This window comes from Lagenorhynchus albirostris, chromosome 10 (assembly GCF_949774975.1).
Source record: "Lagenorhynchus albirostris chromosome 10, mLagAlb1.1, whole genome shotgun sequence".
NCBI lineage: Eukaryota > Metazoa > Chordata > Mammalia > Artiodactyla > Delphinidae > Lagenorhynchus > Lagenorhynchus albirostris.
The window spans coordinates 51,192,286-51,207,375 of NC_083104.1; the positions used below are offsets into that span (position 1 = coordinate 51,192,286).

Consider the following 15,090-nt stretch of genomic DNA (forward strand, 5'->3'; position numbering starts at 1 on the left):
TAAATTTGGGGGCTTGTGATAATGAATTAGTTTTATGAACTCTTTTATTTTTTTTTTAATTTATATTTAGTTTTGGCTGTGTTGGGTCTTCGTTGCTGCATGCAAGCTTCCTCTAGTTGGGACGAGTGGGGGCTACTCTTCATCGCAGTGCACGGGCTTCTCATTGCGATGGCTTCTCTTGTTTGCGGAGCACGGGCTCTAGGCGCGTGGGCTTCAGTAGTTGTGGCTCGTGGGCTCTAGAGCTCAGTCTCAGTAGTTGTGATGCACAGGTTTAGTAGCTCCACGGCATGTGGAATCTTCCCAGAGCAGGGCTAAAACCTGTGTCCCCTGCATTGGCAGGCAGATTCTTAACCACTGCGCCACCAAGGAAGCCCCTAATTTTATGAATTCTTTTATCTAGCTTATGGTCAAGAAAGGTATAACCTTATGGGAAGTGGGTAAAAATCTATTTCCGTCTGTATTTGTAGATTTGTCTGTTTTTCCTTTTAGTTCTTCTTTTTGCTTTATATATTTGAAGATGAGTTATGGGTGCGTAAAAATGTAGAGTTAATTTTTTCCCCCTATTGGATTGGGCTCCTAAATCATTATTAAAAAGTCTCTCTTTATCTCTAGTAATGCTTCTTCAAGGTGCTTTGTTTGAAATTAGTATACCTATGGCAACTTTCTTTTAGTTGGTGTTTGCCATGGTCTGTCTCTCTCATCATTTTACTTTTTAAATTTTATGTGATCCTTATATGTAAAGTATATCTCATTTAAGCAACCTGTTTTTAAAAATTCAGTCTTGGTCTTTTACTTGGAATATTTAGTTCATTTACTTTTAAGGCACTTACTGATGTATTTGATTTTATTTTTGCCACTTTATCTTTTATTTCTTTTTTTTTTTCTTAACCTGAGTTTTGGCACCTCAGGTTAAGTTTTTTATTTATTTATTTATTTATTTTTAATTTTGGCTGTGTTGGGTCTTCGTTTCTGTGCGAGGGCTTTCTCTAGTTGCGGCAAGGGGGGCCACTCTTCATCGCGGTGTGCAGTCTCTCTTGTTGCGGAGCTCAGGCTCCAGACGTGCAGGCTCAGTAGTTGTGGCTCACGGGCCTGGTTGCTCCGTGGCATGTGGGATCCTCCCAGACCAGGGCTCGAACCCGTGTCCCCTTCATTGGCAGGCAGATTCTCAACCACTGTGCCACCAGGGAAGCCCTTTATTTCTATTTTTATCCACTTCTTTTATCTTTCTGTCTCTTTCTGAATCTTTTCAATTAATCAAATCCTTTTTATTATTTTATTTTTCTTCTAGTTGTTTATTTATGTATATATTTACTCTTACTTTAGTGGTTTGGCAAACTGTTGCTTGCAGGCCAAATCCAGCTGCCCTTCTGTTTTTGTACATAAAATTTTATTGAAACACAGCCACACCCATTTGTTTACATGTTGTGGTATCATTGCTTTAACACTACAGTAGCATAATTGAGTAGTTGTGCAGAGAGACTACATATATGTATGGTTTGCATAGCCTAAAATATTTACTATATGGCCCTTTATAGAAAAAGTTGGTGTATTCCTACCGTAGGGCTATGGCTCTGAAAATTGAGCATGCATCATAATCACTAGGAGGACTTGTTAATACACAGATTGCAGGGTCCCCATCTCCAGAATTTCTGATTCAGTAGATTTGAGTTGGGGCCTGATAATTTGCATTTCTAACAAATTGCCAGATGATGATCTGGGACCACATTTTGAGTACCACTGCCCTAGAAGTTACAATACGCATCTTTGACTTTATACAGCCTAAAATAAATTACTGTGTTTACTACTTCCATATTAATACTAAAAGCCTTAGAACCCTTTAACTTTGTTTGCTTACCTCTTTGGAGCACTATTTTATAATAATCTCAGACTGGCCACAGCTCATATGTCCATCAACAGTAGAATGGATATTAATAACTTGTGGCACATTCGTGCACTATAAAACTATAAGCAATGAAAATGCATCTTCCAAATATTATATTGAGTGAAAAGTAGCTAGGTACTAGAGTACCTATTATATGATTCCTTTTATATAAAGATCAAAAATGGGCAAAACCGACTGTGGTGTTACAAGTCAAGACTAGTTAGCTTTGGTAGGAAATAGTGACTTTTGCGGGGGTCAGTGAGGGTGCTTACAGGATGCTGATAGTGATCTGTTGGTCTGGAGACTGGTTACACTGGCATATTCCTTTTGTGAAAATTAATTGAGCTGCGTACTTTAATTTATATACTTTTCTCTACCTTGTTTTGATAAAAAGGTAAAAATTAATTTCCTAAGAGTTTAAGAATGTTGAGTTATTTTTAAGCAGTAGAGATATTTACTCATTTTAATTCTTGTGTGTGTGTGTGGGAACAGAGAACACTGTTTCCATGGGAACTTCTGGCTACTCAAGTTTTAGTACCTCTCTCTCTCTGTAGATTTGTGTATATACTCTGTCCCTCTTAGCTACATTTTTTTGTTTCAATATGGTAGTGGCAAATAAAAGCTTATTTGGGATTGTATTAGTTTTTTTAACAGAGCAGTCTCTATAGAGCATAGGTTTTAATTGATCCAAACTGGCTCCCCAATAGCATTATGCTAAAAATATATATATATATATATATATATATATTTTTTTTTTTAACTAGAAGATACTTTTTTCCTACAAGTTGTGCTATTTAAGAAAAACACTTGCTGAAATGGAATGTGGTTTATGGGTGTCTACTGAATAGTAAATTTAATGGGTATCTATTTGATTCTTTTTTCCAATAAATAAAACAGTCTTACTTGTCTGGTATATATATTTTAAAATATATTCAATAGTTGGACTTGCAGTCCTTTGTAGGGATGATTTTATTCTGCTGGATTTGGGTGTTTGCATAGGTAAGGGATGCAGACTGAAAGGAAGAGATTCTGGCACGTTGTTGTGAAGCCTGTTGTAAAGCTCCTTCTCTGCCTCGCCCATCTTGTTTGTCGTGGTTGGTTTGTGCAGGGTCCTAGAGAAAACCATCTTCTTGGACGAGTAAAATGCATACATCTTGTGATTTGGAGGGTGGGGTGGGGGTGGGTGGGTTCATTTTATATAAGGAGATTATACTTGTGTGGTTATTCATAAATATGCCAAAAGGAGCTTTGTAGAGTATTTTAGAATCATTTATGAGAACAAATTGTTCAGTTTGGTTTCTGTGGCCTAAATAAACAGCAAATTGTAAGATTACATAGTTAATTATGCCAGTAATGAGCACTGTGATACTCCGTATTTTTACTGATGCAATAATAAGCACTCCAGCAGATTGAATATTGCAGAAAACATTTTCTATTTGTATAAATTTTCATGTGAATTAAATAGGAGAAAACAAATGTAGGTTTATAAACCTTTAGTATTGAATGCCCTTGAAATTTTGATATAGACTAAGGATTGCAACTACATGGAGGATTTTTTAAAAGACATGGAGAATTTTTACCTTTCATCTGGCAGTAGCTGCCATAAGATGATGTCACCTTGTAGCTGATTGGCTGTTACAGCACCTAGGGCAGGGAAGAGAAAGAAAAATGCCGGCACAAACCTCAGTGGTGGTTCTGTGGTTGTTGCTGTCTGTTTTTGATAGAATCTTTGATTAGTATCAAATCTATTGTATTTGGCCATGTGAACTATTCAGAGTATCCTAGGGTGAGGAAAATTAAGAGCTTTCAGAGGAATGAGGCGACTGATTTGCAAACGGATCTGTGATTGTAAGTTGCAGAATCTGGGTATAAGGAATAAGGCAGGGTGTGCTGGAAGATGCAGTATGGGAGGAGCTGGCGGAAAATGCTTATATGAGTAGCAGAGAAATGAAAAATGCTTTTTACTGTTCTTAGAGTTAATGTATTCGGTTTTATGTTTTGACTTAATATATATAGGTAGGAAATATAATATTGCAGACTGATTTTAAATTATACTGGGTTATTTTATATAGTGTTAGTCAATATATAAATGCTTATTCAAAGGAGCTTTATTTTATATTATATATCATAGAAATTAATGGCTTTATATATAGCTTTATTTGATTTTGAGTCTTATGGAAAATTGAGCAAAGCTTAGTTCTCTTAAAATACATTTTTCTAATGATTTGTGCAGATAAAAGCTTTGATGATGAAGAATCAGTGGATGGAAATAGGCCATCATCAGCTGCTTCAGCCTTCAAGGTTCCTGCACCTAAAACATCCGGAAATCCTGTCAACAGTGCAAGGAAGCCTGGTTCAGCAGGTGGCCCTAAGGTTGGAGGTAATGTAAATCCATTTCAAATCTGATGTGCATGCCTCATGCCCTTGATATGGCCACACATACTTAGAACTTTAGAGGCATATGTTTATTCATGACTGCAGCAGGATTGCAGGTCTGGAGAGTCTGTTGCAACACACAGAAGAATGTGCTGCCTTTTTGAAAATGTTTAAAATATTGTATTTTGATATTTCCTGTCAGAACATATATGAGTTTGTGTTTTCTTGAGAGTATTTATTTTTCAGAAGCCATGAAAAGATATTTAAGGGAATTTTTTGGGTTTGGGTTTTGTTTTGTTTTTTGTTTTTAAGGAGAAAGGTTTTACAGAATTTGGCTATTTTCAGATGCTTTAGTTGTTAAAGAAATATTGATATATGTAATGTTATATATTCATCTAGGGCATGAGTCTTAAATACTCTAACATTGGAAAAATGTTTGAAGATACTGGGTATTGAATAGTTTGTCACAATAGGAAATGGGTGGTGGTCAAGTAAAATTGCCTCAAAAATATTTTCTGGATTAGATAATAATAAATAGGAAAAAACAGGTTTTATGCAGTTATACAGAAAATAGTACATTCTTTGATCATTTTAAAACTATTGCTAGCATATTGTCTAATCTTTGAATTTTTAATGAGTATTTTTTCGTATACTAATTAGAAAGTTGTGAGTCCTTTTCAGGTGCTAGTTTTGCCAAGTTTTTATGGTAAAATGAATCCTATAAGAAAAAGGGTAAATATTTAATACTAACAAGACAGTAGTTCCTTTCTTTCCCTTTTTTGTTAATAAATTTGTGTGTTAGTTATAATTTGGGAAAACAGATTTTTCCTTGTTTATGATAGCTGGTGGGAAAGTCATGGTCTTCAGGATTTTGTTTTTTCTCTGTCTGTAGTTCTTTTAGTAAAAGCAAAAAGGAAAGAAAAATAAACTATATTTTGACCAGGTTCTCTAAGTTGTGTGCTCTTGATCTTTTTATACAACCAAACGTTATTTTCTATGTTATATGATATTCTAAATATAGGAAAACTATTATAAATATTTCATCTTAAATATCTTTAACTAATATGTCATGTAACCAACAAGAAAGATGGTATGGTATAGGTATACACACACACATATTTGCATGCATATAAATAAATAGATAAAAAAAAAAATAGATAAATAAAATACTGTTTAATAGAAATGTCTTATTGATTTCTCTGGATATTTCAGGTAATTTATACTTTAGTATTTTAATTATTTTATTTTTGTTTTGCAATTATAGGAGTGTATTCTCATTCAGATGTTAGTTATATCCTATTACATGATGTCTATTATGCATTCTTACTTATTTCTGGTAAAAAGTAAATGACATTCTTTGCTTTCTTACTTTTGTAACAAATGACTACCTTCACTTACTACAAGGAATATTTTTTTATTTTGAGATATAGGTTTCCAATCTATGATACTATGATAATTATTTTATGAAATTGTCTTATTTGACTTAAAATGGATTAATATTTGAAATTCATGGTGAAAATATTTAACATTTTTGTGAATCTGAGCCAGTAGTTTATAATTAGCTCTGATTTTCATGTTTTACTTTCTTTTCTTAGATGAAAATTGAAGATTGTAGTTTACCTACCAAAGGTCACTTAATTCTGATGTTAATCAAATTGATAAAATCAGATTTCTTTTTAAAGAAACAGTAGACTTTCTTAATGCCATTCCCCCCTTCTCTGATTTGTAGTCCTACCAGATATGAGAATGTAGGTAGCTTTCATGATTGTAGTCATTAATCACTCATACAGATTATATTATCCATCCTGGCAGTGGCCCTTTTGATAAAAATAAGGGAGAGACCTTCGTTCTTTTTTCATTCTCCTCTTCCTCCACTTCTTCCTCCTCAGTCTTTTGGCAGTTGCGTATTCATTCTGCAATTTTTAGTTTATTTCTTTTGTTTGCCATAGCTCATTTAGGTTCATTCATTACCCATTTTTGTAAGAAAAAAGCTATTAGAGGATACTGATATTGCTTCAGAAATTGTTATTCTTGGCTGTCAGCCCTTCTTTGAAAATTTAACTTTAGATCTTTTTGTTCTTGGCAGAAGCTTATTGATTTTTAAATCAGTTGTAGAATGTTTTCTTAGAGTTGTAGAATCTTTGAGTTAGAAGGGACATTGGGAGTCATATAGTTAAATTTACTATTCAAGTATAGCAATCCCTTTCAAAATATTCTGATAGATGATTATTCAGCATCTGATGAAATATGTGCTCATGGATTAAAATTTGGGACAAAAACCATCTGCAGTACCACTACGTATAGACATAATCAACTGATAAATTATGATGTACTTTGTTCCAGTTATTTTTATAATAACTTTTCTAACTATTTTTACACATAGAAATATTATCTCAGGAGGAGGACAGAATTGGCACCCTTCCTTTTGTAGTTTTGTATACCTTTTGTCTCATTAATATTTTACCCTGATCATTTCCTCATTGGTCTAAAATTATTAATTTAAAACTATTCATGGTTAGTATTCATATCTAGGCTGCTTTCACGTTTTCTGCAGTTATAAACGGTGCCATCATTCTTTTAAGTATATATTTTATTAGCATATCTCCAATCATTTCCTTGGAATAAATTTTTAAAGTTTACTTAATCAAAAGTTACAGAGATTTCTTGTGTTCTTTCAGTTTGGCGTAGTATCCTCCAGAAAAGTTATAAGCCATTTCAATTCTGGATAAATATAATTATTTTTTTATATTGCATTAAAATCTGCCTCCTTGTAACTTAGGCAGGGAAGATGAATTATCTGTTAACATAATACTTTCAAATTCTTGAAGGTTGTCCTGTCTCTCTTTATATAACTATTGTGTTTTCTAGACTGTACAGTTTCTTTCTCATAACTTTACATGGAATAATGGTGATTTAGTCCAGGCATTTTATTTGCTACTCCTTGGTATATAATAAACAGGTATGATTAGTTCCTAATTAAAGGAGTATGGTAGACGGAGGTATACAATAGTGGTATAAGCCAGTCACAGTCCACTGAGTTTAACAAATTTCTTTTCAGAAGGATTACCAAAATAATAAAGTGAGCTTCTTTGGAATCCTGATTGAATCTGCTCTGAAGTTTTGGAGTTTAATTTACTTCACTTCTCCCAGAGATATATGTCAAGATTAAAGAGATGTATGCTATTTTTAGCAAAGTATCCTAGCCAGTTAAAGCCAGTAGGACCTGTGTTTAATCTTTACTGTGTGTTAGTTTTGTTTTGTTCCTTGCCTCGGTGTGCCAACCTTTTCTACTCATATTGTAATTGTGGGGCTTTTAAGCCAAGGAGAATTAAAAAAGAAAAGGTTATGGGTTGCTCCCATAACCTTTTCCAAATATATCATGGCTATAAAAATCCATATTATGTGGATGTCAAAAGTGTTACCTTTGTGCTTTGCTAATTAGAATAAGGATAAATTGAATTCCCTTAAATAGTCCATTTTCTGAATAACATTTGTGGCTTCATAATAGGAATTTAGATAAACATATTTTCCCTCCTTTTGGCTTTATGGCTTTAATACAATTGCTGATTATACCAGATTATTTGTAATACTTACATCTCTATAGTATTTTAGGTAATAGTTTTTTAAAATTGGGGGATGTTTTTACTTATGTTCTCTCATTTAAACCTCAGAACTCTTTGAGTTAGATACTTTATCTCAGTTTTACTGATGAGCAAACTAAAGTTCAGAGAATTTAAGCAACTTGAACAGGTCATGCATCTAATAAGTAGATGAGGCACAAAAATCACGTTGCTATACTGCCACCAACACTAATCTCACTGGGTAAATAAGAACTCTTCTAGATCCTAAAGCTCTGAGGTTATAATCTACAGGAATGATCACTACTTTCAGGGTCCACAAATCAGTCATTTTAAACCTCAACTAGTATGATTCCCAGCAAAATAGAATATTTGGAAGTAAGCAAACTGGTAATTTTTTCATTATAAATGGAAATACTTTTTAGAGTTTTCTTTTTGAAATTGCCTTTTTAAAGCTTACTGAGTTATAATGTCCTTATTCCTGTACCAATTATTTTGGCTGCTATTCTTTTCTAAAAATAAAAATTGAATTAGGTGATGATATAATTGTTTTTGTTTATCATTAGTACCAGATTCTGACGTTAGTGATTTGTCACTGAGGCTTGTATGTAATCATTGAAACACATCATTAACCAAATCATCAATTGTCAAAGTTCTGTTGTTCTCTCTCACTTGCCCATTCATTCAAGCAGACAGAGTATTTTCTCTCAATTGTTTCCATCTAATATCAAAGGCTACTTTGAAATGGGTTTAACTTTGAATTCTTACAATTGGTTAATTACTGTCTTTTCAAATTCAGTAGTACTTACTTGTCTTTAGGGTATTTTATATTAGTTTTACTTTATGTCTTACCTGAGGTTTTATTAAGAATGTCTAAATATCTGTTTTCCACAAATTATGCTAATCATTCCCATTTTTTCCTGTGATGCAAACAACAAAGATGTTTTTCCTTTTAAACAAATAAAGATCATGAAAATCAGTATGTATTTAATAAAACAAATCTCACAGAATTTGTTGTTTAATCTTGAGATCTAAGTTTTTAATTCGTAAACCTAAATTTCTTGTTTTTGAACTTATGTAAAACCAAATAACTTTTCTGTTTGTGTATTTTGTTTTGCTCATTTTCTTCCTCCTTTCTTCCCCTTAATGACAGGGAATGATACTAAACCCAAAAGATTTTAGCCTTGAAGGGATCTTAAAAGATGATCTGACCACAGTTCAGATGAAGAGACTAAGCCTCAGAAAGCTAAATGATGTATCCAAGATCAGTTAGTTATTAGCAGAGATGAAACAAGGGCCCAGTGTTTGGCCCACCGTCAAGGGCTTTTTGGATTATCTCTGGGTCATCTCCTCACTAATACCGCATATAATACATATTTCGTATTTTTATCCCATATAGCAAAACACTATTAATGACATTTGGAATTTAAGGATTGGCCAGTCACCATTCTGTCTTAAATTTCTGTGAATCCCATGTCATTCATCATAAGATGCCCTGGTGCTGTCTCTCTTAACTGTGGTTTTAAGGTAAATAAGATTTGAATAATTAACCAATAAGTTATTATAAATATAAATCAATAAACTGCCCAATGGCCTACTGTGTCTAAGAATATGTGTGTTTTGCTGTAGTTATTTTCTTTGTCCTCAGTTTTGTTTTACCTCTTGTGCAAGACTTAAAGTCAAAGAAATTTCATTGTGCAAGGTTTATTTTCTGAAGCATTCAGAATGTTTGAGAAGGGAGGAAATTAATATAAACAGCCAAATTATTGTGATTAAAATTAGTAGATATATTGAAGACCCAGTCTCTTCACAGATGAGTTATTGTCTTTATCTACATGTGTATGTAGAGCTTACTGTGTGCAAGGCTTCATGTTAGGCACTGAAGAGACCATAGGAATGCTCAAGAAAGAAAGCAGAAAAGAAATTGGAAAAGAAATTACAATATCTGTCCATGCTCATTATCCCACCAACCAGTGTTAGTGGTTTTTAGTGTTTTGGCCTTTCCATACTTCATTTGCCTATACTTTTTGACTGAGATTTAAGTGTTAGAAAATTATAGTGTCATATAGGTAGGCAAATTGATTTCAAGGTTTGCCTCAGAAAAGAGTGAAATATTAATATAGATCACACATGTGAGGGATTTTCCATTAGTTAGATTTGTTATACTTGATCCATATAAAGTAGAAGTTTGTAATAACTTACAATTCCAACTTATATTTATTACATTATATTACTGAATTGGTAAGAAGCATTATTTCTGTGATGGGCATGCTGTAAATTTAATTTTTTCCATTAACTTGGCATTTTTCTTTTTTAGAACCAATTTATGTGTTTCTTACTAATAAATTGAATGGCATAATTTGATTTTTTAAATATAAAATGTATACCCACTGTTAACAAGTCTAACATTAGAGAAATGTTTAGAAAAAAAACCTTTCATACCATCTTGCTTTTCTAATCTCATTGCCCAGTGTTATGTATGATATCCTTCCACATCTTACTCCATTTTTATTTGTGTAGGTATTTAGATTAGATTTTATTTTTGCCCCCATTAAACATACTAGTAAACACTTTGCAACTTGCTTTTTTTTCACAAAACATCCTTCTGTCCTTCAGCATCAAGAATGAGAGCTATCACATTCTTTTAATAGCTATACAGTGTTCCACATTATTGATGTACCATGATTTAATAAACTATTTCTCTGTCAGTGTCATTCAGGTTGTTCGCAACTTTATGCCATTACAAAGAATGCAGGTCTCCATGTACTTATGTATTTGGTCATTCTGGTGCTTCTGATCTGTAGAATAGACTCCTCTAAATGAGGTTGCTTGGTCAAGGTTGTGTGCGCTTTTAATTTTTTTTTTTTAACATCTTTATTGGAGTATAATTGCTTTACAATGGTGTGTTAGTTTCTGCTTTATAACAGAGTGAATCATGTGCTTTTAATTTTAATAAAGACATTATTTTACCTTCTCCGGCCTTGAATATAACAGGTTCATTGTGATGGGTGAAAAATGGTACTTCTTTTTCTTAATCCTCATCCGTCTATCCAGCCAGCCAGCAGCTAGCAGATGTTTACTGGAAGCTTTTAGTATGCTGCTATTCTCGTAATCTCTGGGAAATATCAGTGAACAAGAACAAACACCCTGTCCTCCCAGAGTTTATATTCCAGTGAGATTCAGAATATTTAAATTCATTAATAGGGATTAGCATATCCTCTTGTGTGAGTTGTAATTTGTTATTATTTGCCCATTTTTTAATTGGGCTGTTTTGTCTTCTCAGTTTGTTACAGTTTTTAAAATATTAGGCCTTTTATGCTTTTATTAAAAGTTACAAATATTTCTTCAGTTCCTCCTTTGTCTATGGCATTTTTATGTCAAAATTAAAAAATTTTTGTTTTGGTAGGTAAAATATCTATCCTTTTTTTTTTTTTTAACTTCCCAATTTCCTGTCTTGAATAAGAAGGACTAGTCTAGTCCCCAAAGTTTATACAAATAGTCTAATTTATTCTAAAACATAAATTATTTTACATTTAGTTTGTTAAGTATATCTGGAATTTTTTTTTGTATAAAGTGACAGTATATTCATTTTAATTTCTTTTCTTCCTTATGTATGGGCAAGTTAATGTCGATGCAATTGGATAAAGCATTCTTTACTCCATTGAATTGAGATACTACTAACTGGATATATTTTGGTTACTGATGTTCCTGATGTTTATCTGTACTTATTCTAACTTTTTAGTGAGTGGTTTCCCAAACTTTTTATTATGAAAATTTTTAAGCATATAGAAAAGTTGGCATGCAGTAAACACTCATCACCTAGATTTAATAACTAGCATTTTGTCATATTTGTTTTAACCATCTCCATATAGATATATTCCCACACGTATTCTTTTTTTTTCCAAAACTCAACAGTTGGAAAGTAAATTGTAGACATCATGACATTTCAGCCATAAATATTTAATATACACCTCCTAAGACTTAAAGGTGTGCTTCATTATAACCATAATACAATTATCATATGCCAGAAAATTCCATAATATTATGTATAAAAAAATCCCTTCACCAATTTTTATACCATGACATTGACTTTTTTTTAAAAGAGTCTATGCTAGTTGTCTTTTAGATTGTCCCATGCTGTGGATTTGTCTGATTTCTTTGTGGTGATATTTAACTTGTTCCTTTAAGCCCTTTTATTTTCTGTAAGTTTATTCTAACTATATACCTCCTTTTAAGCACTTCCATTCTGTATTCAAATTTCCTCAAATGTCCTAAAAATATTTTTTAATAAGTGATTCTGTGGGGCCAGAAAGAAAAATTTACTGTTTGTTAGTTCAGGAATGCCCTCTTCTGTTGGTATAGTGAAATGCAACTTCTTTTCTAAATGATACATGGAAGGCTTTCTATTCAGTGCTTCTGATTCTGTGATACCATCTCATTTCAGTAGAACTGTTATCTTTTTCTTCCTTTCCTTTATCCGCCAAGCTTTGAAGGAATACCTCCACCTTCTAAGTGCTACTTACCTCTTGTTCCGAGGGGAACCATATTTGATGTCTTCGTACTCCACTGCCAAGATCCTCCTCTTCCATACAGATTCCTCGGATTTTTCTCTCCAGTGAGGACTCTGTAATTGACATTGCTGGTTTTGGTTGTTTATATTTCCCCATTTACCTGTAAATTGAAGTTTGAAGTGAGAACTTGTATTACAAGTATGTGCTGTGGACAGTTTTTCTTTTTGATCTCTGGTTTTTGGAGTATTTAGTAAAACATTTGATTTGAATTTGGATGACTACCATTTTCCCATGGGAATCAGAATGTCTACTGTAAGTTTTAAAATTGGGTAAGGAAATAACCTTTTTTTTTAAACTAGATAATCCATTATCTCAGCATTTTGTTGAATTTTAGGCATTATTATTGAATTACTTTCCTTGTTGATCTGAATCACTTCTTTGTCGTGTATCAAATTTTTGTACATTTGTGGGTCTGTTTCGAAGTTTGTGTTTTGTTCATTTGATTAGTTGGCCTATCCCTGCACTAAAACCTGTCATCATTATCTTAGGTTTGTAAGTCTTCATTTCTGTTAGGGCCAGTACTTCCTCCCTTTTCTTATAAGGATTATCTCAACAGTTCTTGGCCCATTGCCCTTCCAAACTTTAGAATCAGCTTGACAACTTCCACAAGAAATCCTGTTGGAGGCTTGATTATGGCAGTACTTTGGGAAGACTGGACATCTTTATGATACTGAGTCTTCCTGTCCATGAACACAGAATATCTACCCATTTATTTTAGTGTTCTTTAATGTCTCATTAAAATTTATTCTTTTTTCCACCTCAAGGTTTTTCACTTTTTTTGTTTTGTTTTTGTTTGTTTGGTTTGTTTTATTTCTAGATACCTCAGAATATTTTTATTTTATGTTAAAAAACGTAGTTTTTTTTTTGGCTGCATTGGGTCTTCACTGCTGTGTGCGGGCTTTCTCTAGTTGCGGCGAGAGGGGGCTACTCTTCGTTGCAGTGCGTGGGCTTCTCATTGCGGTGGCTTCTGTTGGTGCAGAGCATGGGCTCTGGAGTGCAGGCTCAGTAGTTGTGGCGCAGGGGCTTAGTTGCTCCGCAGCATGTGGGATCTTCCCGGACCAGGGCTCAAACACATGTCCTCTGCATTGACAGGTGGATTCTTAACCACTGTGCCACCAGGGAAGTCCCAAAAAGCATAGTAATTTTTTTAATTGTAAAACTTCATTGAAAGAAATTTTAAAAGTCATAAATAAATGGACATACTGCATTCCTGGATAGGAAAACAGTGTTACAAAGATGTGAGTTCTCCCCAAATTCATCTATAGAGTCAACGCATTTTCTTTTTTTTTTTAAATTGAGGTATCGTTGACATGCAACGTTATATCAATTTCAGTTGTACAATATAATGATTCAATATTTTTATATATTGCAAAATGATCACCACAATAAGTCTAGTTAACATCCGTCACCATACACAGTTACAGAGCTTTTTTTCTCTTGTGATGAGAACTTTTGAGATTAACTCCCTTAGCAACTTTCAAATATGCGGTACAGTGTCAACTCTAGTCACCATGCTGTACTTTACATCCCATAGCTTATTTATTTTATAACTGGAAGTCTGTACCTTTTGACTCCCTTCACCTATTTCATCCACCCCTTGCCTCTGGCAACCACCAATCTGTTCTCTGTATCTGTGTGCTTGTTTTTTTGTTTGTTTTTTAGATTTCACGTATAAGTGAGATCATACTGTATTTGTCTTTCTCTGTCTGATTTATTTCACTCAGCATGATGCCCTCAAGGTTCCTGGACATAGTATTTTCTTAATTTAAAATTTCTAACTTTGTTGCTGATGCATAGAAATGAAATCAATTATTATATTTTGATTTTATATCTAGTCACCTAGCTAAAGTTTAATTTTTAATGATTTTACTATATATTATTTTGGGTTTTCTATCTACACCAGGATTTGGCAAATTACAGCCAGCAGGCCAAATGTGTCCTTGCTATCTGGTTTTAGAAATAAAGGTTTATTGGAATGTCAGGGAACTAAGGTCCTGCAGGCCCTGCGGCCAAAAATAGTTAGATAGATGGACAGATAGATAGCTAGATAGCTAGACAAAGTGTACAGCTCAGTGTTTTAAAAAAAAAACAAAACTGTTTAAGTGGACCCGCATAGTTCAAACCTGTTTTGTTCAAGGATCAAATGTATTTAAACTTTGATTGTGAGCTCGTTGCTTGAACTTAATTAGTGGAAGTCCTTTAGGTTCAAATTGGGGATTCTAGAAGCTTTCCTCTGAGAAGTTTTTTTTCTGCTGGACACTGGGGAATAACCAATCAGGGACCCCTTCAGCCTCTCCTAGGTCTTGTCTCAACCAGAATTCTCAGTTACTCTTCTCCACCTCTTTACTGGGAACTCCACTTTTCAATAGGGAAATCTGCAAAGTCACATTGTAAAAGGAGCAATTGTCAAGAATGAGAGCAATTGTTGCTGCTACCCTTGCAGCCAGCCTACTGCAGCTTGCCCTCTGACCACGATAATTAACATGCCTCCTACACACAAAATGCATTCATGGACATTTCCCCAAAGTCTCATCCTAATTATACCATCAGGCTCAAAGTCTGTGATCCTTTGATCTGCATCAGGTCCAGATGCATGAGGTTTCTATCCTCTGGTGTGGCTCCTCTCCATGCAGAGGCCTCTGAACTAAAAAGACATCTACTTGCACCCCACATACTCAACATA

General features: G+C 33.7%; 1 protein-coding gene across 23 annotated transcripts in view; it reads left to right on the forward strand.

Moving 5' to 3' along the window:
* CLASP2 (cytoplasmic linker associated protein 2) overlaps nucleotides 1–15,090 on the forward strand; it is a 178,020-nt gene that overhangs the window by 49,692 nt on the left and 113,238 nt on the right. For 16 of the 23 annotated variants that reach the window (XM_060162436.1, XM_060162421.1, XM_060162424.1 and 13 more), the window contains one exon: nucleotides 4,116–4,262. In XM_060162436.1, the coding sequence (XP_060018419.1) occupies nucleotides 4,116–4,262 (147 nt within the window). Of the gene's footprint in view, nucleotides 1–3,681; nucleotides 3,731–4,115; nucleotides 4,263–15,090 lie in introns of those variants that run through there. The other 7 variants (XM_060162435.1, XM_060162439.1, XM_060162443.1 and 4 more) reach the window with 1 other exon arrangement.